Source organism: Drosophila hydei, unplaced genomic scaffold, assembly GCF_003285905.1.
Source record: "Drosophila hydei strain 15085-1641.00,03,60 unplaced genomic scaffold, DhydRS2 tig00008119-arrow-pilon, whole genome shotgun sequence".
Lineage (NCBI taxonomy): Eukaryota > Metazoa > Arthropoda > Insecta > Diptera > Drosophilidae > Drosophila > Drosophila hydei.
In genome coordinates this window covers 6429319-6452747 of record NW_022045830.1, presented here as the reverse complement: position 1 = coordinate 6452747, position 23429 = coordinate 6429319, and the positions used below count along the sequence as shown (strand labels likewise).

Below are 23429 nucleotides of genomic sequence, written 5' to 3'. Positions count from 1 at the left end.
AAACAAAGGGCAATTGATATTTAAATTTTGCTAACTCGCAAAATGTATAATTTTTTTTAAACTTGTTTCTTAAAGGATGATTCAATTAGACTCGATAAAACGGTGCACATAAACACACGCCACAGCATCCACACTGCGCAGCTGTTTGATCTGTCACCCGGCTTTTGGATACCACCCACCCTCAGACCGCGTCCAGCCTGCAACAGGACATATTTAAAAGAGCGAAAATCAGTCAGTCGTGCTCAGTAGATGTTTCATCTCAAACGTGAACACAACGCGAACGCAGATAGTGGGGGAAATACTCTGTTTGTAAAATGTCAACGCGAGTTTAGAAAACAAACTTTTAACGAGTGATAGATCAGCAAGTTTAAGAATTGAATAAATCACCAAGCGCTGTTCCCCAAATAAACGTTGCCAAAATGCAGCCAAGTGTCGGCAATAATAATGGCCTGCTTTTATTGGTCTTGCTGCTGATGCTGCAAAATGCATTCAACTGGCGGATGGCTCTGGCATTGCCCGACGTTATAAAAATCGGTTAGTTTAGCATGTGATTTACTGTTGTGGCATTCAACCTCATATCAATTCATTAAGTTGCTGTCAAACTTTGTCATTATTCATTGTTTGACTTCGAAAGCATCTTTAGCGCATATCGATTTTTTATCTCATCAAAAGCGCGCGTGTGTGTATATACTCGTAAATGTCCTTACTGATGTGTGTCGATGTTGGTGTTTGTTTTGTTTGCTCCTCCTTTCTACACTTTTTTCATCATCAGAACCATTTGTACTTACTTATTAAAAACATTGTTTTTACCGTTTATCGCCGCAGGTGGACTATTTCATCCCTCTGACGACCACCAGGAGCTCGCCTTTCGCCAAGCCGTCGAGCGCATAAATGCCGACCGTTCAATTTTACCCCGTTCTAAACTTGTCGCCCAAATTGAGCGCATTTCGCCATTTGACAGCTTCCATGCCGGCAAACGAGGTGAGCAGTAGGTGGCTCGGTGACGACCCCTAATATGTCTGTTATTGTTCTCATTCCCCTGTGGCGTTGCATTTACTGCCATTCTAAAATAATGCAATTTGAGTTTGTGCATACTTCATTAGATTCAATTATCATCTATGAATAGTAATGGAAATCGAGCAATCAATCGCACATCACGTTCTTCCGTTCGTATGGCTTCCCTTTCAATTAATTTATGACTATTGTTTAAATTTATATGCATTTTATGCTCTTTTAATCATATTAAAATATAAAATTGGCATTCAATTCATGTTTTCTATTCAGCTAGACTTTTTAAGCGTTGTAATTGAAGCCTAAAACTTTCATATCGAGTTAAAACTTTGGGCTTTGGGAAAAAATTAATCAAATAACAAATTTTTATGGAAACTTATAACAATAGTTATCATTCGTCTGAAACACTCAAAGAATGTTTTAGTAAAATATTTAAGAAAATTAATTTAAAAAATAGGATTAAAAAGGCATAAATTAAAATTTTAAGAAAACCTTGAAATTTGTTTTTAAAGCGGAAATACAGCAAATAGTAAGCAATAGTGATACTTGAATAACTGAAAGACAATACACAAAAAGCCACTCTTTAAACATTTACATGGCCACGCTACCTGGCGGCACAGTACTGAAAGACAAAATTAAACACGTTTTAGCAGGACAGTAAATTGCTGTAAAGGACCCGAGTGCATTATTTACCACAGTCAAGATGTCCAATCAGCCACCCACATCCACCTACATATATGTATTTATATACATGTGTGTGTGGACTTAACTATACATGCACAAATGCACTTGCATGTGCTCAGTAATTTGATGAGCCAACGGATGCTGTGGTAAAAGGCATAGCCAAAGCCAAAAGGCAAAATGGAATTATGTCTATTTGAAGTGCATTTTAAATATGCGAACTAGGCGAAACGAATGTTCGTTGCTGTATATGCCGCCAAGTGGTATATGTGCTACTTGGACCCATTTAATGCTGGCTGCCACAAATCGGGAGATTCAGTCGAGATAATCTCATGCAGAAGGTGCATTGGGATTTGGATTGGGAGCAGCAGAAAGCGTATTACGTGAAAATCAATTTGCGACTCGGTGGCCCTCTTATGGGATTTATATTATTTTTACTACATTTTGCTGCATTTTCCTTAAGACTTTCGGCAGTCAGAGTAAAAGTTGGCCAATAACTGGGAATCCGCTTTATACATTAAGCCTTCTCATATCCTTTTTCAGTTTGCGGCTTGTTGAACATTGGCGTTGCTGCAATTTTTGGTCCGCAATCCTCGCACACTGCCAGCCATGTGCAAAGCATTTGCGACAACATGGAGGTGAGTGCCATCGTAGTTTAAGAGTAAAGGCTAGAGCATAGAGGGGGATGTGTATGAAATCGCCTTAATGTATGATGACTGTTGCACACAATTATTTAGATACCACATTTGGAGAATCGCTGGGATTTCCGACTGAGACGTGAAAGTTGCCTGGTGAATCTTTATCCTCATCCAAATACGCTCTCCAAGGTAACGTTTGCTTCTTGTGTGCTTTGTTACCTACTGTACTTCAGCTGTTGGTATTCATGTTTTAACTCAGGCTTATGTGGATATTGTGCGCCACTGGGGCTGGAAGACTTTTACGATAATCTATGAGAACAACGATGGCATTGTGCGACTGCAGGAACTGCTGAAGGCTCATGGAATGACACCATTTCCAATTACTGTGCGCCAGCTCAGCGACAGCGGAGACTATCGGTAAGTTTATCTGAAAACAAATGAACAGCTTAAACATTTACTAAATCACTGCCATGTTAGTCCCCTGCTGAAACAGATTAAGAACTCGGCGGAAGCACACATTGTGCTTGACTGCTCCACAGAACGGGTTCACGAGGTACTCAAACAGGCACAACAGATCGGCATGATGAGCGATTATCATAGCTATTTGGTCACGTCGTTAGATCTGCATACTGTGAATCTAGATGAGTTTCGGTATGGCGGCACAAACATCACCGGCTTTCGGTTAATCAATGAGAAAGTCGTCTCGGATGTGGTGCGTCAGTGGAGCGTCGATGAGAAGGGCATGCTGCGCTCGGCCAATCTAACAACTGTACGCTCCGAGACAGCGCTCATGTATGATGCAGTGCATTTGTTTGCCAAGGCGCTGCATGACCTGGACACCTCCCAGCAAATTGATATACATCCGATCAGTTGCGACGGCCAGAGCACTTGGCAGCATGGCTTCAGCTTAATCAACTACATGAAAATCGTAGAGATGAAGGGCTTAACAAATGTCATTAAGTTCGATCATCAGGGCTTTCGCACAGACTTTATGCTTGACATCGTGGAACTCACACCGGCCGGCATTCGAAAAATAGGCACCTGGAACTCAACGCTGCCCGAAGGCATCAACTTTACGCGCACCTTCAGCCAGAAACAGCAAGAGATCGAGGCAAATCTGAAGAACAAGACATTGGTAGTCACAACCATACTGGTGAGTATGCTTCAAACAAGTATGGGCTGCACTAATCGTTGCTCGTTCTCTTTAACAGAGCAATCCTTACTGCATGCGAAAGGAATCAGCCGTGCCTTTAACAGGCAACGATCAGTTTGAAGGCTATGCCGTGGATCTAATACACGAAATATCTAGATCGCTGGGCTTCAACTACAAAATTCAGCTTGTGCCTGACGGCAGCTATGGCAGTTTAAATAAAATGACTGGGTATATTTTGTATGGACACCCATTTTTTGAAAACTTGTCAAACATTCTTTTTTTAATAGCGAATGGAACGGCATGATACGCGAGTTGTTAGAGCAGCGCGCGGATCTGGCCATAGCCGATCTCACAATCACATTTGAGCGCGAGCAGGCCGTGGACTTCACCACGCCGTTTATGAACCTTGGAGTCTCTATACTTTATCGCAAGCCCATCAAACAGCCACCCAATTTGTTCTCCTTTTTGTCGCCTCTATCTCTGGACGTATGGATCTACATGGCCACAGCATACCTGGGCGTATCTGTATTGCTTTTCATATTAGCCAAGTGAGTGGATCTGTTGGTTAAATGAAAAAACTTATAGACGATGTTGAATAAATTCTATAGATTCACGCCGTACGAGTGGCCTGCCTATACCGATGCTCATGGCGAGAAAGTCGAAAGTCAGTTCACTTTGCTGAACTGCATGTGGTTTGCTATTGGATCACTTATGCAGCAAGGCTGCGACTTTCTGCCCAAGTAAGTTACTCTTTCTCTTATTGAGTTATATTTTGTTTGTTTAACTACCCAATTCCCTTTTCCTTTCAGAGCTCTATCCACTCGCATGGTAGCCGGCATTTGGTGGTTCTTCACTTTAATCATGATCTCTTCCTACACTGCCAATCTCGCTGCATTTTTGACTGTTGAGCGCATGGATTCCCCCATTGAAAGCGCCGAGGACTTGGCCAAGCAAACAAGAATCAAGTATGGTGCCCTCAAAGGTGGCAGTACAGCGGCTTTTTTCAGGGTAACCCATCCAATCAGTAAACTATACTTGGACCGCAATTAATAACTTTTTGTGCAGGACTCTAAGATCTCTACATATCAGCGCATGTGGTCTTTTATGGAATCAGCACGTCCCTCGGTCTTTACAGCCAGCAATGGGGAAGGCGTTGAGCGCGTGGCCAAGGGAAAAGGTTCCTATGCATTTCTAATGGAGTCCACATCCATTGAGTATGTCACCGAACGTAACTGTGAGCTAACCCAGGTGGGCGGCATGCTAGATACCAAAAGCTATGGCATAGCCACGCCTCCAAGTGAGTACCATTGAGATTCCATTTTTCTGAGTCTATTCATGATGTACTTACACCAATTACAGACTCGCCTTATCGTACTGCCATCAATAGCGTCATACTCAAGCTCCAGGAGGAGGGCAAGTTGCATATTCTGAAAACCAAATGGTGGAAGGAAAAGCGCGGAGGTGGCAAATGTCGTGTTGAAACCTCAAAATCATCGTCGGCAGCCAATGAGCTGGGACTGGCCAATGTGGGCGGCGTATTTGTGGTACTAATGGGTGGCATGGGCGTGGCCTGTGTCATAGCCGTATGCGAATTTGTGTGGAAGTCACGCAAAGTAGCCGTCGAGGAGCGTCTAAGTGCAATTCTGAATGAATGAGGAAAATTGTAAACCCAGGATGAATGGGTTTAAAATGGGTCTGTCGACAGTTTGGACCAGGAATCAAAAAGTGCAAGCACATCTAACTACGATGTATTAATCCCAATACGTAGTATAGCTATTTATAAATATACACTGGCATACTCGTTAAGTAGCGCACTGGAAGGATGGAAAGGAAATGTTGGTTTTTCGGAACACTTTTTGGGTAAATACAGAGGAGCGCCACCAATGAAGAATTGGACGTTTCACATAGAGCATTTTGAAAGGTAGCAGATAGTCAAAATAATAGCATATATACATATATATACAAACAAAAGCTACCGAACAAGAAACAGACAAGCAAACATATAAGCGCACAGTTAATATGATTGAGACACTTTCGTAATGCAAATATTATAAATACAATACAAATCCGTATTACAATCGAAATCGTATGCATTTATATATGACAGCATTTTTGGAATTGTATAATAGTGAAATAAGTGTAGCTAAATTATACATACATACATAAAGAAATAATTATATATATATATATGTATATATATATACATATACATTTAAATATATATATATATATATATATCTATACTTGGTCAAAATATTTATAAACCCATTTAAATTTATATTAATAAAGACCTTACCATAAGCTAAAAACTAGTCAAAAACTTAAACTAAGTGAATTGTAACTCTTAGTTGAAAGCCCCAATAGTTTTATTCGTTCCCTAGCTGTAAGATTGTAAAATGTAATTACCTTACACGCAATTTCGATGAACAATTTCATATATATAATTAAATAAACGAAGTTAACACCGCAAACACAATAATTTTGTCGAATATCCTCTAACGGACACCTGCAACAATTTGCTGACGTACCTGACATTTGATGTGGATGTCGACGCCTAACCGCAAACTGTCAATCAGTCGCTTACCGTAGGAAACCCCTCTTTCTATCCTTTGAATATTTCATGTGCTTTAGAAACTATGGTACACTCGCCAACAAACATGATTTTAATTGGCTTTATGCTTGGCTATATCCCAAAAGAAAAACACGGAGTCCGAGGCAACCTCGTTGGTAATGTCAGCTTTCACTTTTTAGTTGCTTTCCAACAGTTCGCGCATCATGAAGTTGTCGTCTTTTTTCTTTTGTTTTCTATGTGGCTTGGTCTGCTGTCCAGCTCCTGTGCTTGCTAACGATTTCCCATCGTTTCTGAGCGCCAACGCCTCGCTGGGTGAGCACGGATAGCTACGAATTACCGTTTAGTTCATTCATTATTACGCCCCTTGCAGCTGTGGTTGTGGACTACGAATATATGGCCATGCATCGGCAGAATATAATGGCACATTTCGAAAAGATTCTCAGTGATATAATACGCGAGAATATGAAGAATGGCGGCATCAATGTGCGCTACTTCACCTGGAACTCCGTCAAAATTAAGAAAGGTAAAATAGAAAATTTTCATCAAATCTTATTGCTTAAGTTTTTAGCTTCTCAATAGATTTTTTAGCTGCCATAACTGTGTCGGATTGTGAGAGCACCTGGAACTTTTATAAAACCACTCAAAGGGCATCCATACTGCTGATTGCTATCACTGACTCGGATTGTCCGCGTTTGCCCCTAAATCGAGCACTGATGGTGAGCGAACTTTTGGACTTGTGTTTCATGACATTCACTCGTAATTCATTCCTCTACATAGATCCCAATGGTTTCTCATGGCGATGAGTTTCCTCAAATTGTGCTCGATGCCAAGGTGCAGGGCATATTTAAATGGAAGTCGGTGGTTGTGCTTGTAGATCAAAATATACGTGGGTATTCCAAGCATAAATGTCTAGCTATACAGTCCAAATGGTATGTGCATTTTTGTATTCCCTACTCTAGTTGAGAGCAATCCTATGTTGGTCAAGTCTGTCGTTCACGAAAGCACCACAAACCATATACCACCGATATCGCTGATTCTGTACAAGATTGACGAATCATTGCGTGGTCAGCAGAAACGAATTTCGCTGCGGCAGGCATTGGCTCAATTCGCGCCCATCAAACATGAACAGAAGCGCCAGCAGTTTTTGGTTATTTCCAAATTTCATGAGGATATTATTGAGATAGCAGAAACGCTGAGCATGTTCCATGTGAACAATCAATGGATGTTCTTTGTTTTGGAGGACCTGCGTCGTGACTTTGATGCCAATAGCGTGACCATAAATCTAGATGAGGGTGCTAATATAGCCTTTGCGCTGAACGAAACGGTGACCAATTGCGTGGACACGTTGAACTGCACCATATCAGAAGTTTCCATGGCTGTGGTCACCTCGCTGTCCCGCATGATACTCGAAGAGCAATCCATCTATGGCAAAATATCCGATGAGGAATGGGAGTCGATACGTTTTACCAAGCAAGAGAAACAGGAAGAGTTGCTTGATTACATGAAGGTAGGCAAAGTCGACACAATTTTTACTTTTTGGCCAATTAAAATTAGTAATTTATTTTACATCTTGCCAGGAATACCTTAAGGTAAACAGTAAATGCGCAAGCTGCGCCCGCTGGCGTTTTGAAACCGCCATCACCTGGGGCAAGAGTCAGGAGAATCGCAAGTTTCGCATGGGTAGGTAAAGCATCTAATTTAATTTATTAAATACGATTTTGCTTTGCTCATAGCTCCCACTCGCGATGCAAAAAATCGCAACTTTGAGTTCATCAATATTGGTTACTGGACACCGTTGCTGGGATTCATATGTCATGAGTTAACCTTTCCCCATATTGATCATCACTTCCGTAACATCACCATGGACATTGTGACAGTGCATGTGAGTCTTTGAGCCAGGAATATATGTTAATCTTATATATTGGTTCAAATTTCTCGTAGAATCCACCCTGGCAAATATTGACCAAGGATAGTCGCGGTGTCATCGTGGAGCACTCAGGAATTGTCATGGAAATAGTGAAGGAACTAAGCCGCGCCTTGAACTTTAGCTACTATTTGCATGAGGGTCAATTGCCGGATACTACGGACACGCTTAGCCAGAGCATGAATGAGAGTGTATGGATACATATGAACGCATAAAATGTAAATTTTGACGATATGTTTGCTTTGTAGGATGAGCTGATGGGCTCGATGACCTATCGCATTCCCTATCGAGTGGTTGAGCTGCTGCAAAGCAATGCGTACTTCATGGCCGCCGTGGCAGCCACCATTGATGAACCAACCAAGAAACATTTTAACTACACACAACCCATAAGTGTGCAAAAGTACACATTCATTCTCCGGCAACCGGATGAAGTGAGCCGCATCTATCTGTTCACGGCTCCGTTCACCCTAGAGACCTGGGGCTGCCTGGCAGGGATTTTGTTCTTGACGGCGCCCATTCTGTACTTCGTAAATCGTCTGATGCCGCTGCAAGAGCTTCGAATTAGCAGTCTCTCCACAGTGAAAAACTGTTTCTGGTATATTTATGGAGCACTGTTGCAACAAGGTTTGTACTATCGACAAAAGAAATCGTATGCATCTTCCCAACAAATTTGAAAACCTTGCAGGTGGCATGTATCTGCCTCGTGCGGATAGTGGCAGGCTGGTTGTTGGCTTCTGGTGGCTAGTGGTCATTGTGTTGGTTACTACTTATTGCGGCAATCTCGTTGCGTTTCTAACATTCCCAAAATTCCAGCCAGGCGTTGATTACCTTAATCAACTATCCGCTCATAAGGAAATAAAGCAATACGGCCTGCGCAATGGCACGTTCTTTGAGAAGTACGTGGAGACCACGACAAGAGAAGACTTTAAGCGCTTCATTGGGCGCTCTTTAATCTACAACAACGTACAGAGCGAGAACATTGCAGCAGTGAAACATGGTGATCGTATCAATATTGATTGGCGCATTAATCTGCAGCTTATTGTGCAGCAGCACTTTGAGTTGGATAAGGAGTGCAGATTTGCATTAGGCAAGGAAGATTTTGTCGATGAACAGATAGGATTGATCGTGCCCTCGGGCAGCGCCTATTTACATTTAATTAACCAGCACATAGATAGGCTATTCCGCATGGGGTTCATTGACCGCTGGCATAAAACAAATCTGCCTTCCATGGACAAATGCAATGGGAAGAATATGCAGCGTCAGATTGCCAATCATAAAGTTAATATGGATGATATGCAGGGCTGTTTTATGGTACTAATCTTCGGCGTAATTTTAGCGACGATTGTGAGTTGCATTGAATTTTGGTACCACCGCTTCTTTGTGGTGAGCAGGGAGCGTAAGCGTGTTCCCTTTTCCAATTGAGAAACACACGAGATGCGTCGGATTACAGCTTGACGTGCGTAAAATAAGTTTTGTTTAATTTTTGAAAATTACTTATATGAACATTATTTTGCAATAAAAATAGCTCAGCTTCTGTTCATCAATCCCTCTGTAAGCTGATCCACTTTACGTAGAGTTGGCATTGGGACCACGACGACGGCCGAAGCCCTGTACAATGTTGACGAAGCGACGATTGTACTGAATCCTGCGCTTGGCGCGACCGGTCTTCTTCTTCTTCTTCTCCTGTTTCTCAACCTTGGGGGTCTGGCCCTTGACCTTACCGGCACGCGCCAAAGAACCGTGCACTTTACCACCAATCATGGGAATGGTAATATCCAGCTCAAAGGAGCTCAGAGCTGTGACAGGTGTGTCATTGGTAAGAGTGGCACCCTCGCAGTTCAGGCTGAACTCTTCGGTTTCAAAGCCGTGCAACTGGGCAAGTTGACTCTAAAACAAGAAACAACCGAAATGAGGTTAGGGGGAAGTTTTTGTTGTCGTGCGTAGCACAATCGCTCACCTTGACGCCAGCAATGGTAGCATCCTGGGACACCTCCAAAGCTTCAATTGTTTCCAAACCACGTACGAAAAGCTGCATATTGATGTGCTCTGAAAATCAAATAAAACTATATTTAATTGACATTCACAGCCTACGCCTGGTGCAATGTGAAAACACGTGTAACATTTTCCACTGATATTTTTGCCAACTGGCCGAACACCATGATTTGCATTTTATGTACAACACGTTTAGTACACTTTATATAACTCATTTTACACATTTACGTTATTAAAACCTGTAAAATATCCATAAATTTAGCAAAAAATTTTGCTCACCTTGTCACTTCAATGCGGATCTATCGAAAAGAAAGAAACTAGGGTTGCTAGAGATATGTTATATTTTGTAATCGATAATAATTGACGATAGAGGGCGCTAATACATTTACCAACTCTGCCAATTGCGATAGTGTGATAGTGCTGCCAGACGTTTCAATACGTTATGCCGCCAAATTCTAAGAATTCTAAGAAAAAAAGTTTTTTAAGGTATAATTTACATAATCAATTGACAAGATTAGAAAATTTTTTAGTTGTACCTACTGAACCAAGATTTAAATATTTGTGTAGATATTTATGTCATATGCACAATAGTTGCACATAACAATCCCAGTCTGACGCCAGTCAGCGCTTACCTCAATCTACGTAAAAATAGGAATTATGTTAATCCAACCACGTCTAGTCTGATGTGCCCGACTTGACCCACTTTGCTATTATGTGTGTGCGTATGGCTTGCTTTCCTTTTGCCTGCACATTGTGTTGGCCTTAAGTATAGGACCTACAGAAAGGACATTTACAGCCCAAAGCGGCGCATGGCTGTGTTTTTCTACGCCATTAGAATAAATATTGCCGCATTGTTTGTCAAACAGGACTAGATTAGTAACATAAACATTTCTTCATTGAATGCAGATCATAAGCCGATTTAGCAAATTTACATGAATTATCTGCAACTAATGAGTGTGGCTCAAATTGTTCCAGAAGATATTTGGCTACGCGCTTTGAGAGCTTCAGTTTGAAACAATTGCTGCTCTCCTTTTGACAAGCAAATGCCGTTTGTCAACTAGAATGCACTTAGGCGCTGACAGGATATGTTATTTGATATAGTTTTCATATCATGAATTCAGAACCCTTTGTGCCCATTTCCATTCGATTCATGTCGAAGATGTTCATTTTATATCTGTGAAAACCAACTGCGACCCAGGTCTCCTTTTGCCCGCATTGGTCTAGTTGGATATATAGTTATATGATCGGATTATCAATGGCTTAGGTATAGAAATCGCTAGGATTTGCGTAAACTCATTTGCCTTACAGCTTGGCCGCAGTGGCCAAATCGTAATCATCTTTTGCATTCGCAAAAATATCCTCGAATTCGAAAGCCCCCGCCCGTCGGCACATTTTGCTGCAAAAAGCCGCCGCTTTGTAATTTGATATTTTCGTTGTATGCAAACAAAGGAAAGCGGAAAAACAAATTATTCTTGACCATGAAAACAGCAACAATTGCGAAATCGGCTTAAGATACGCCCCGCCTCTCGCTTGTTGTTTGCTGTTTTTCCGGCACGCGAGTTGCTTCCTTTTCATTGATGATATTTGAAAAGAAATTTCCCAGACAGGATACCGTTTACCCACAGTGCTTGCATGATACCCTTGACGGCAATGCGTAATGGGAGCATGTGTGGGAATAAAGTTAATCAAGTTGCCACAAAACCTTGCCTATCTGATCAAATTACTTAACTTATTTGGTAATTTGCATTATGTTAACCTACCTGCTGAATAATATATGACGGACTCAATACTATATATTTACAGATATAAATTTGTATTTGCCTCACTCATATTCTATATGTTTACAAAAAAAGAGAATAAATTAAAAATTAAGCATTAAGACATTAAAAATTGCAAAATTATTTAATTTTAAAGTAAATTATTGAAAATTATGGAAACCTTTCATAACAAATTATTATATAAAGTGCGGAAACGACATTTGAAATAATTGTGCCGATCAAATACAAATTGTTCTTTTGACTTACCTATGTTAGCTTAAACTCAGCTTAAAACCTCGGAATCTAAAATTTTGAAAAATGTAAGACAATAAGTAAGGATTTAATTGTTTTTTTTTTTTTTTGAAATAATATTTTGTTTTTTTTTTCTTTCACAGATCAATATGATTTAAATTTAAATAATGAATCTAATATATAAAAACACATTTGATGTTGATTCAGAAAACCAAAAAAATTTAGGCTATGTAAATAAATTTAAAAAATGAAACAAGTTAATTAAATTAATTTTATTTTTTCTCGCTATTAATAGTCCATGCATTTTCAAATATATCATTTAGGATTCTTCTATTTAAATGAAACTAATGAGAAAATAGTTATAGTTCCAACGTTGATAAATAAGCACCTGTCTTTAATCATAGAGAAGGGCTTGATAAAAATACTTTCATCATTTGTCTAGTTAATTGTTGATTTTATTTATAAAATTTAATTTTCACTTATAATTAATGTATTGTCTTTATATCATAATTATAAATGTATTTAATAATATAGTCTATTTACAAAAGGTGGTCAACCCTATTACAATCACAAGTTACACAGTAACAGCCAAATTGAATCTTATTTTAACTCTAGGTCCTTTTTGCTGTTCATACAATGACCAACATGTCCTGCTCCAGCTCCGGACTAGATGCATTGGATGAGAGGGTGGAGTCACAGCTCTCGTCCTTTTCTCGCTTCTCACGTCTTTCCCGGGCACGACGATTCTGAAACCAGATCTTCACACGCGTATTTGTTAGTTCCAGTGAGACGGCCAGTTTATTAGCATCCTCGGCACTTAAATAGTTGGAGTCTTTGTAGGCTCGTTCCAATGCCTGTAGCTGAGCGGGCGTAAACGGAATACGTGGCAAACGTCCAGGTGTGCGCTTGGCGGGGCCTTGACGCAACGCTCGTGGCAGCTTAGGCGGATGATAACGTGTATACTGCAACCAGTCGTACATGGGCACTGAGCCGTCCTCCATGGACGCGGCTGTTGTTGGTGGCAACTGCTCCTTGAGGGCAGGCTGCGCATATGGATGATATGTGGGATGGTATCTTAATCGCTGCAGAATTCCTAAAGAGGCATTGGTGCCGACATATCTATCGCCGGCACGGTTCAGTATGTAGTCAATGCTAAAATCACTCATCCTGGTCGATGATCCTGGAGTGTGTCAGTGCTGAATTGCTACTGTTCAGTACTTTGCGCATCCTCGGCTATTTAAGGTCGCTGTCGGCACAGGAACTGCCACCATTTTGTGCACCACAATGGCAGCGTATCGCTATCCCTCTCTCGCGGCGGTTTCCAATGCGGCACTCGAATCTCATTTGCGCGCAATGAGGCGTTTAAAAGGCGTTGCCCTGCCTCTGGCCAGCACACCAGGTAGGCTGCACATTGTTATTACCCTTATAGAACCGTGATTAGGCAGCGCAAGTAATTGAAGTTGACACACGGAACCGGCCCTCAGAAGCTCGCACAGCATAAGATACAGATACAGATACAGATACAAGTACTTGAGCGATTTGAGTGGTCTTGTATCTGTAGCTAATACACATCCGTATCTGCATCAGCAACTGCTGATGTTTAAGGTTTGTGTTTTGTATTTTGTGTTGTGGTTAGCGGCGGTGGTTTTCGGGGTGGTGCGTGGCCTGCCAGCCTGCCTGGCCACCCCTTGCCCTAATGCACTCATCTGCTGCGCCATTTTCGATGGGAATACGAGCTGAGCCTCAAATTTTAATATGTTTTGATTGATTCGTAATTTTGTTTTCATAATAACGAGTTTTACTGAGAGACAACGCAAAGTATCAATTACAACATGAATTTGCAGGCATATGCTTGGTAAGCTGTAATCTCATTTTATTTCGCATCATATGAAATCTATTGACATAGGCTAAGTAACTAGAAGTCTATCGTTCCCAGAAAACGTTAACTTATCTGTGACAAGCTGTTAAACCTGTCGACTACTCGAGTTCTTAGTGCAAATTTATTGACCAATAGATAAGATACAAGCTTATTAATTTCATTTTTTTATTGTTAAGATTATTACTAACAAAATCTTCTTCTTCGTCGCGAATAGCATTTGAAAGTAATACAATAGATGAAACAGCTGTACTCCAAACGCTGATATTGCAGCAATTATCTCTTGCAATTGTCATATAATTGTAAACTAATTTGCCCGCAACATTCTAGGGTGAGATCGGAACTGGCGATAGGCTTTGGCAACAATGCTCTTGAAATTGAGTTACTGCTGCAACAGATACTGATATCGAGTACACGAAGGAATGCAGATGCATCTTTTCTACAGCAATTACAATTTTTTGTGGTTGTGCGGTACTCCACCAACTTCGGCAGCCGGAGTCGATTGAGTTAACTAATCAGTTAACACAGATGCAGAACTTCTTGGCTGTTTTGTCATCGATACACTCGGAGTGTTCCCTGTAAGATGTCATTCGGCTAATGCTGGGCACAGAAATGCTGATTTGCTTGCTCGTGTTGCTCCACTTGACCGTTGCCTCGAAGAGCGCCTTGGCTGGTTCCGTCTCATATCGGACCAGGTAGGAGTTGGATTGTTTCGAGCTTGGTAAAATTTGCTTTTGCACAGACTCAATATTATTTAGTTTCTGGATATGACAAATACCACTTAAGTTTTTATCCGCCAAGTACTTATTTGTTGCCTCGACCAGCTGCTCTGCCATTAATGTAGTTTTTGAATCAGTCTTTGGAACGTCTTCGAATTCCACGCAAGTACACCAATGCTCGTCAATGCCTGCATCTGAGCAATCTCTTGATTCGGCTACTTTGAAAAAAACACTATGACAGCGGGGACAACTTTCAGGTCGTGGCAACTCCGCCAGCGGAGTCTCCAGCTCTAGAATGTGTCTCAAGGTGGCGTAGATATCGTACGGCGAAGTTAAACGATTTCTATTTTGCTCTAAATTATTTACAAATGCTGGATACTTTTGCCTAAACCAGAAAGGCAGCCAAATAAACATAAGGGGCATACGTTCCTCTAGAAATCCACTCTCCAACTCGCGGAGCTTACCAAAACGCATACCATGATCGCTAAAAAATAAAATAATGGACTCTTGAAGGGTTCCACTTCTTTGCAATGTGCGCATGTACTCAAGAATCCTGGAGTCCATGGAGGAGGGCAATGCAAAGTTGTTGTGGCTAAAGGTGTTTGTCCAGAACAGGCCGAATGAGGATACATTTTTGTAAGCTTCTGTAAACTGTAGGGCAAAATCATAAATGTACTCCGCAAAATGCCGACGACCCACACAATAGGGTAATGCTGTGTCGTACTGCTTCTTCAGCTCTTTCTCAACAGCCAAGATAAACGGGCGTGCATAATGGTCCGTTGGTGGGGCTTTAAAGCCTTTACATAAATAGTTAAAGGTGGAATATTTACTCCACTCCTCCCCATAAGCAGTGACGTAGCCCTTATGCTTGTATTCTTTCCAGAGCATTGGACAAGCATCCAGTCCTCCCACTTTCTTAGGTTGGCAGACAGATATAGACCTTGTGCTGTTCAATCCTGTTAGCAACGCCATCAAATTGGGTAATGTGTTATCTCCCATCTAAAAAGTATCGTTTTGATTGATAATAATAAAAGGCTCTAAATTAAAGTCGCACCTACCTTGTTGTAGCCCTGCAGCTCGTACCAATTCTCTTCTCTTAGATACTTGTACATCAGCGGCATAGTCCGCTGGAAGTTCATGCGCGACAAGGAATCAATGCCCCACAGTAGGACGCTTGGTCTTCGCTCAGTGGATTGGCTAGTATTTGAATTATTGACAGCTTTTTGATTATCTATAGGTTTGGCAGGTTGCACAAAGCTGAATGCGTCCTGTTGCAATAACTTTTTATCTTTTAATCGACGACACTCCGTGATGATTGCTTCTACATGACGTGGCACAACGAAGTCCTGGTGAAAATTACTACATGGCAGTAATCTATAAATATAAATATAATTCAAGCACTTAAATACTTTATTATTGTAAGTTATACGTAACTGGTGTATTTACTTAAACTGCGTATCCGAATTGGCACCAACTCCGGAGCGCAGAACTTGTTTATAGCAGCATGAAATTTTCGCTTCATTCATATGCAGACTGTAGATGCCTTCCTTATAATTCACTTTGATGAGATCCTTACCGGGCTCGCACGGTTTATAAGGCACTTTTTTGTATATCCTTGCAACATCAGGCGTAAAGGGATATGGGGCTGGCATCCGACACTTTGAGGTGTTCACAAAAAAGTTTCTTATAGTGGGCTCTGTTAATGTTCGACCCATTTAAATCAATTAAATACTTATTTTTTCACAGTTACCTTGCGTTGAATTGAAGAGTTTTATTGTTATCGGAGTGGAATTAGTTGTTGTTATTGTTGTTGTTGTAATTGTTGTCGCTGTTGTTTCTGTTGTCATTGCAAGTTCCACATATGTTCCAGTTTCAATGGAATATCTTAGATAATAGAATATGGTCAGAAGAGTTAAGAAGCAGCACAGAAAGACTTTTAAGACCACTCGGAAATTCAAAGTTTCATTTATGGCCGGACCTGGTGCCCCAATTAACTGATATTTTATGTTTGCCATCGTTATTAATATATATTAATCACATTTCACTTTTGGGGGGTTTTGTGCTGGCCGTATACACGATGTGTTCTGTAGTGTGAGGGGTCTCATATCCAACTGCCCACTGATTGTGGTTCTATCAAACGTAACAATCATATTGAACATTTGTATTTAGCGATATGAAGTTACGCTATTAATTCTTTGTTAAGCCCTGATACGGCCTTATCAGTGTCCAAAAATATATTACATTTTGAATATTAATCTAACACTTTTCGTGAAATAAAAGCATGTTCAATAGTAAGATTTGATGAATGTATCTAAGAAATCAGTTCTTCTTCAGTTTGCAGGACTTGAAGAAACTGAAAAGGGTACTGCAAAATGCCCATAATAAAAAGATTTTAATGAATGTAAACACATCAATATTTTGTGTTAATTCATATCTAGTTAACGAGTGATTTAGTTCTAATTATTATCAGTTAACCAAATATTTTATAAAGTATAGTTAATAAAAAATTTTTAATTTATGAAACACCGTAATAGTGATATTTTGTTCCGTACATCTAAGGACCTTATATACTTCAAGCTAATCGACACACGTTTTGAATAAATTTAAAGTTTAAAAATAAAGTTTAATAATTCGAATTACATTAAAACAATTTCTGGAAAATGTAATTTTAATTAATTTTATTAGAAAGTAGATACATTATTCTTAATTAGTGTTATATAGCAAAGCTATATTACACTACAGCTTGAACTGTGAAGGGTCGAAGCATATGCAAAACTTTTTAGCTATATTATCGTCTACGCACTTGGATAGTTCACTATAAGCATCCAATCGACTTATATCAGGCACGTTTATTGAGATTAACTGAGTCTTGTTGTCCCAATCCGTTGAAGCCTCAAAAAGTGCATTTGCTGACTTGGCCTCATACCTGACCACGTAAGACTCAATTTCGTTCGGCTGCAAAGTAATTTTCCTCTGCACCGACTCTATATTTGAAAGGCTTAGAGTCTGACAAATACCCGTCAGGTTGTTGGACTTCAGATAGGTATTTGTAGCAGCAATTAGCTGCTGTGCAATTTCCTTTTTATAAATTTTACGGCCTGCATTATTATAAAACGTGCGGCAAGTACACCAATGCTCCTCAATGCTCGCATCTGAGCAATCTCTCGATTCAGCTACTTCGTAAAAGATACTATGGCACTTCGGACAGCCTTCAGGTCGTGGCAAATCAGCCAACGGTGTCTCGAGCTCCAGAATGTGCCTCAATGTGGCATGGATATCGTAGGGCGACGTTAAACGGTTCCTATTTAACTGCAAGCTATGCACAAAATCTGGATATTTTATCTTGAACCAGTTTGGAATCCATATATAAAATATCGGCATACGTTCCTCTAAAAACCCACTATGCAAATTCCGCAGTTCGCCAAAGCGCATGCCATGATCACTGAAGAATATAACAATAGACTTTTCAAAGGTGCCACCTCTTTGCAATGCATGCATATATTCCAGCATTTTAACATCCATTGAAGAAGGCAAGGAAAAGTTGCTGTGACTAAACGAATTTGTCCAGAACAATCCAAAAGTAGACACACTTTTGTGGACTTTTGTAAATTGTATTGCATAATCGTAGATATACTCAGCATAATGTCGCCGACCCACACAGTAGGGTACGTCGGATAGCAATTCTTTCTTGAGGTTATTCTCGATGGATAACACAAAAGGTCGTGGATAGTAATCTGTGGGTGGCTTGGCGAATCCCTTCTTTTTGTAGTTAAAAGTAGAAAACCAGACCCAGTCTTCGGCGTAGGCTGTGATATATCCCAACTGCCTGTAAGCCTTCCATAGAAAAGGGCAATCATCTAATCCAGCGACAGTCTTTGGCTGGCAAACAGACATTGACCGTGAGTTATTAAATCCTGTCAGCACCGCCATTAAATTAGGAAATGTATTATCTGCCATCTTAGAGATTGATAAATTGAATTATATGGAGTACTGAATTTTGTTCACTCACTTTGCTGTAGCCCTGCAACTCGTACCAATTCTCTTCTCTTAGATAGTTGTACATCAGCGGCATAGTCCGCTGGAAGTTCATGCGCGACAAGGAATCAATGCCCCACAGTAGGACACTTGGTCGTCGCTCAGTGGATTGACTAGTATTTGAATCATTGACAGCTTTTTGATTATCTATAGGTTTGGCTGGTTGCACAAAGCTGAACGCATCCTGTTGCAATAACTTTTTATCTTTTAATCGACGACACTCCGTGATGATTGCTTCTACATGATGTGGCACAACGAAGTCCTGGTGAAAATTACTACATGGCAGTAATCTATAAATATAAATATAATTCAAGTCTTTAAATATATATGTTATCAGTCTAAATTATACGAAACTGGGGTATTTACTTATACTGCGTATCCGCATTAGCACCAACTCCGGAGCCCAGGACTTGTTTATAGCAGCATGCAATTTTCGCTTCATTCATATGCAGACTGTAGATGCCTTCCTTATAATTCACTTTGATGAGATCCTTACCGGGCTCGCACGGTTTATAAGGCACTTTTTTGTATATTCTTGCAACATCAGGCGTAAAGGGATATGGGGCTGGCATCCGACACTTTGAGGTGTTCACAAAGTAGCTGATTGTGTTTGGCTCTGTTAAAATACAATATTGAATCTACTAGAAGTTTTACTATTTCATATTTACCCTGTGTTAAATTGAATAATTTTATTGTTATCTGAGTTAAATTAGTTGTTGTCATTGAAGTTTCCACACGTATACCATATTGGGTAAAGTATATTTGCCCATACAGAAGAATCAAAAGAATCAGAAGGCAACACAAAAGAAATTTTGGGGCCATTCTGAAGCTCGTCATTTCCTTTTGCGCTGCGCATTGAGGCTTTATTAACTTATATTTAAAATTTGCCATCGGAATTTATATTTTTAGATTAATTAAATCACTTTTCTCTTGTGGTGTTGGATTTATATTCAATGTACTCTGTGTGGTGCCCCATATCCAACTGCCAATTGATTGTGAGAATATCGAACCGAGCTGTATTCTACTAACTCTAACCTTTGCTTCTTAATTAAAAACTCTTACTCTTATCTATAGCATAAATATACATATTTTGTTTATAGTTTCTTAAAAAACAAAAAGTAACGCTGCAGTCGGGTGCTACCGACTGAATAATACTGGCTTACGTTTCAAAAGCAGATACATTAATTCAGCTATAAGTTTTTCTGCTTTTTCATTTGATATTAAAAAGATAGAGATTTATCTTTCCATTAGGTCTCTTTCTACTAAGGTCCAGATAGTAATTACCAGTAGGCACCGACGTGGACCATTTATATATATATATATTATATTATACTCCACTCGTGTATATATTCCAAATACCAAGTCTGTACCTTCAAAAGTACCTTAAAAATGAACTTCTATAAAACGAACGCGTCAAGAGTTTATAAAATGTCCGAAACAGACAAAAACAGCCCAAAACTAATATACTCTTTTAATATAGTGAGTAATCTGCTTTTATAATAACATTTAATATAAAAATCATTTTATAATTAAATTTGTTGAGTCTAAATCGCAATTCTTGGCTATGCTTAAGGATAAACCAAGAAGACAATACTCATTCAGTTGGCTCACGATTTCATCGGAATTATTATTAATAAATATTCTTATGATCATTTGTATTATAGATATAATATTATTAGATTAAGATCTAGACTCATTTCATGCAAATTGAAATACAAATAAAATAGAACAAGTTAAAACTATTTCGCTTAATATACATTTGAGCAGAGAATGTTACGATAATATTACTAGTTCACATCCTGTTCAGAAGGCAGGGGCATGCGCATGCGAATAGAAATTTAAGGTTGTGTTATCTCTCAGAGATAAGTTTATCGGTTGGGCTGTAAAAAGTCGAAGCATATGCAAAACTTTTTAGCAATACTGTCGTCTACGCACTTAGATAGTTCACTGTAGGCGTCCAGTCGACTTATATCAGGCACGTTTATTGAGATTAGCTGTGTCTTGTTGTCCCAATCCGTTGAAGCCTCAAAAAGTGCATTCTCTGGCTTGGCCTCATACCTGACCAAGTAAGACTCAAATTCCTTTGGCTTTGAAGTTATTTTCCTCTGCACTGACTCGATATTTGAAAGATTTAGAGTCTGGCATATGTCCGTCAAGTTGTTGGTCACCAAATAGGCATTTGTGGCAGCAATAAGCTGCTGTGCAATTTCTTTGATATGAATCTCAGTACGTGAACTATTCTTTAACGTGTGGCAGGTACACCAGTGCTCCGCAATTCCCGCATCTGTACAGTCCCTCGATTCAGCTACTTCGTAAAAGATACTATGGCACTTCGGACAGCCTTCAGGTCGTGGCAAATCAGCCAACGGTGTCTCGAGCTCCAGAATGTGCCTCAATGTAGCATGGATATCGTAGGGCGACGTTAAACGGTTCCTATTTAACTGCAAGCTATGCACAAACGCTGGATATTTTATCCTGAACCAGTTTGGAATCCATATATAAAATATTGGCATACGTTCCTCTAAAAACCCACTATGCAAATTCCGCAGTTTGCCAAAGCGCATGCCATGATCACTGAAGAATATAACAATAGACTTTTCAAAGGTGCCACCTCTTTGCAATGCATGCATATATTCCAGCATCTTAACATCCATTGAAGAAGGCAAGGAAAAATTATTGTGGCTAAACGAATTTGTCCAGAACATGCCAAAAGTTGACTCATTTTTGTGGACTTTCGTGAACTGGATTGCGTAATCGTAGATATACTCAGCATAATGTCGCCGACCCACACAGTAGGGTACCTTGGACACCAATTCTTTCTTGAGTTCCTTCTCGATGGATAACACAAAAGGTCGTGGATAGTAATCTGTGGGTGGCTTGACGAATCCCTTCTTATTGTAGTTAAAAGTAGAAAACCGGCCCCAGTCTTCGGCGTAGGCTGTGATATATCCCAATTGCCTGTAAGCCTTCCAGAGTAAAGGGCAATCATCTAAGCCAGCGACAGCTGTTGGTCGGCAAATAGACATTGATCGTGAGTTATTGAATCCTGCCAGTATCGCCATTAAATTGGGAAACGTGTTATCTCCCATCTTTAAAATTAATTAGTAAATATATATATCACAATTGATGATAGGTTACTGACCTTGTTATATCCTCGCAGTTCGTGCCAATTCTCCCCTCTCAAATACTTGTGCATCTGAGGCATGGTACGCTGAAAGTTCATTCGCGACATGGAATCAATGCCCCAAAGCAGGACACTTGGTCTACCATCTGTAGTTGTCGATTGACTTATATTTGAGGCAATTTTATTTGTTCGATTGCCCACGTGTTGCGCTGGTTGCACAAAGCTAAACGCATCCTGTTGCAAAAGCTTTTTATCTTTCACACGACGACACTCGGTGATAATAGCATCCACATCTTGCGGCAGCATAAAGTCCTGCTGGAAATATTTGCATGACCACAATCTATAATCACAATAATTTTTATGTCTCTCTATTTATCGAATTAAATTCTATATGCTTATCTACTTGAACTTATTGTCTGCCTCCGCACCATTTCCGTAGCGCAGAATCTTTTTGTAGCAGCATTTGATGTTTGCTTCATTCATGTGCAGCCTGTATCGTCGATCCTCGTCATTGTAGTGTATTGATATTAAATCCTTTTTCGAATCACAAGGGGAATATGTTGAATTTTCAAATATTCTCAGCGCATCCCTTGCAAAGGGATTTATAGCGGGCATGCGACAGTGTGAGGTATACACAAAGTAGTTATCCAATATATTGGGTCCTGTATGTTAATATAGATCTTAATATGTTTTATTATTTGAACAAACTATATTTTTACCCAAGGTTTCGTTTGGGTTTGTTAAGGATCTAAACTGCATTGTCGAACTTATATCGTCTGTAGTTAATGTAGTTTCGTCCACGGTTGCATTAAAATAGTCATATCTGGTGCCAGTCCAACCTGCCCTTATAGAACTTGGCGTTGGGTCATTTGTGAAGCGGATCGGCCAACTATAGGCAAGCATAAGCAGTAATATGCCACATACAGCGCAAATTTTTAAAAACTTCTGTGCGGCGGATCTATCGCTAGGCCACGCCATTTCCGTTTGAATAAGGTGATACTTGATTTTCGTCATTTCAAAAGTATATGCATTTATATAAATCTATCAGAAAAATTACTGTATGTGCATAGCGAGCTTGACTGATCGCGATGCTGTCCTGAATGAAACTGTGCTCTTGTAATCTACATAAATAAATATTTATATATATAATGTTTAACTTCGGATACATTGCTTTTATCGCAACTCTGAATGCCGTTCTTAAAACTTAAGTTATTACTGCCTCTCTTCGTTTATCAGGCAGCACATGTGTACGCTAAACAGTATGCTTGTGTATGCCCTAAGCCCATTGAAAATATATAAACAGGGTATTATGTTTTGTACGAGTATATCGTATATGTTGAGATAAGAATCCTTCATAGCAATACCCTCATAAAATAGTATGCATGTATTTAAGCTAAGCCCAGTGCCAGTGGACCAGCAGACCAGCAGAGTATATATTAATAATTAATCTACATAATATATAATTTATAAGTATATATGTATATATTCTTGATCAGCATGAGTATACTACAGCTACTATAGCAAGTGTAGAGGAAATTAAAATAACTAATAGCTTTTTTAGTTGAATGATATCTAAGTATAAATGGTATGTATGATCACAAGCTAAGTTCGCGTCACCAGTCACAGATTTCTGTGTAAATGCTAGTCAAATGCTAGACACAGGCGAATAATATATACAAAATATTATTAATGGAT

The 23429-nt window shown here is 39.7% G+C and overlaps 6 protein-coding genes across 6 annotated transcripts; 2 read left to right on the top strand and 4 right to left on the bottom strand.

Annotated features, from left to right (window-relative positions):
- The first annotated feature begins 91 nt into the window (after positions 1–91).
- LOC111600623 (glutamate receptor ionotropic, kainate 2) lies at positions 92–5584 on the top strand. The gene is made up of 12 exons (XM_023316825.2): positions 92–534; positions 826–981; positions 2236–2330; positions 2430–2519; positions 2590–2747; positions 2808–3483; positions 3542–3711; positions 3771–4031; positions 4092–4223; positions 4293–4491; positions 4549–4780; positions 4843–5584. The coding sequence occupies exons 1-12, from the start codon at positions 420–422 to the stop codon at positions 5136–5138; spliced, it is 2580 nt and encodes an 859-aa protein (XP_023172593.1). The 5' UTR covers positions 92–419; the 3' UTR covers positions 5139–5584.
- Positions 5585–6258: 674 nt separating this feature from the next.
- On the top strand, positions 6259–9491 carry LOC111600758 (ionotropic receptor 93a). Its single transcript, XM_023317037.2, has 10 exons — positions 6259–6367; positions 6426–6578; positions 6635–6771; positions 6833–6941; positions 7015–7562; positions 7633–7735; positions 7789–7937; positions 7997–8170; positions 8228–8603; positions 8665–9491. Exons 1-10 carry the CDS (start codon positions 6259–6261, stop codon positions 9399–9401), a joined length of 2595 nt encoding a protein of 864 aa, XP_023172805.2. The 3' UTR covers positions 9402–9491.
- On the bottom strand, positions 9415–10314 carry LOC111600727. Its single transcript, XM_023316999.2, has 3 exons — positions 10251–10314; positions 9937–10025; positions 9415–9866 (listed from the first exon to the last, which is right to left on the bottom strand). Exons 2-3 carry the CDS (start codon positions 10012–10014, stop codon positions 9546–9548), a joined length of 399 nt encoding a protein of 132 aa, XP_023172767.1. The 5' UTR covers positions 10015–10025; positions 10251–10314; the 3' UTR covers positions 9415–9545.
- Positions 10315–12519: 2205 nt separating this feature from the next.
- Positions 12520–13784, bottom strand: LOC111600726 (homeobox protein EMX1). The gene has a single exon (XM_023316998.2). The coding sequence runs from the start codon at positions 13144–13146 to the stop codon at positions 12610–12612; it is 537 nt and encodes a 178-aa protein (XP_023172766.2). The 5' UTR covers positions 13147–13784; the 3' UTR covers positions 12520–12609.
- Positions 13785–14109: 325 nt separating this feature from the next.
- Positions 14110–16679, bottom strand: LOC111600757. Its single transcript, XM_030224827.1, has 4 exons — positions 16326–16679; positions 16022–16271; positions 15634–15949; positions 14110–15574 (listed from the first exon to the last, which is right to left on the bottom strand). The coding sequence occupies exons 1-4, from the start codon at positions 16588–16590 to the stop codon at positions 14372–14374; spliced, it is 2034 nt and encodes a 677-aa protein (XP_030080687.1). The 5' UTR covers positions 16591–16679; the 3' UTR covers positions 14110–14371.
- A 3538-nt stretch (positions 16680–20217) lies between these two features.
- LOC111600756 lies at positions 20218–22748 on the bottom strand. Its single transcript, XM_023317035.2, has 4 exons — positions 22454–22748; positions 22138–22396; positions 21753–22074; positions 20218–21699 (listed from the first exon to the last, which is right to left on the bottom strand). The coding sequence occupies exons 1-4, from the start codon at positions 22746–22748 to the stop codon at positions 20479–20481; spliced, it is 2097 nt and encodes a 698-aa protein (XP_023172803.2). The 3' UTR covers positions 20218–20478.
- Between the last annotated feature and the right edge of the window lie 681 nt (positions 22749–23429).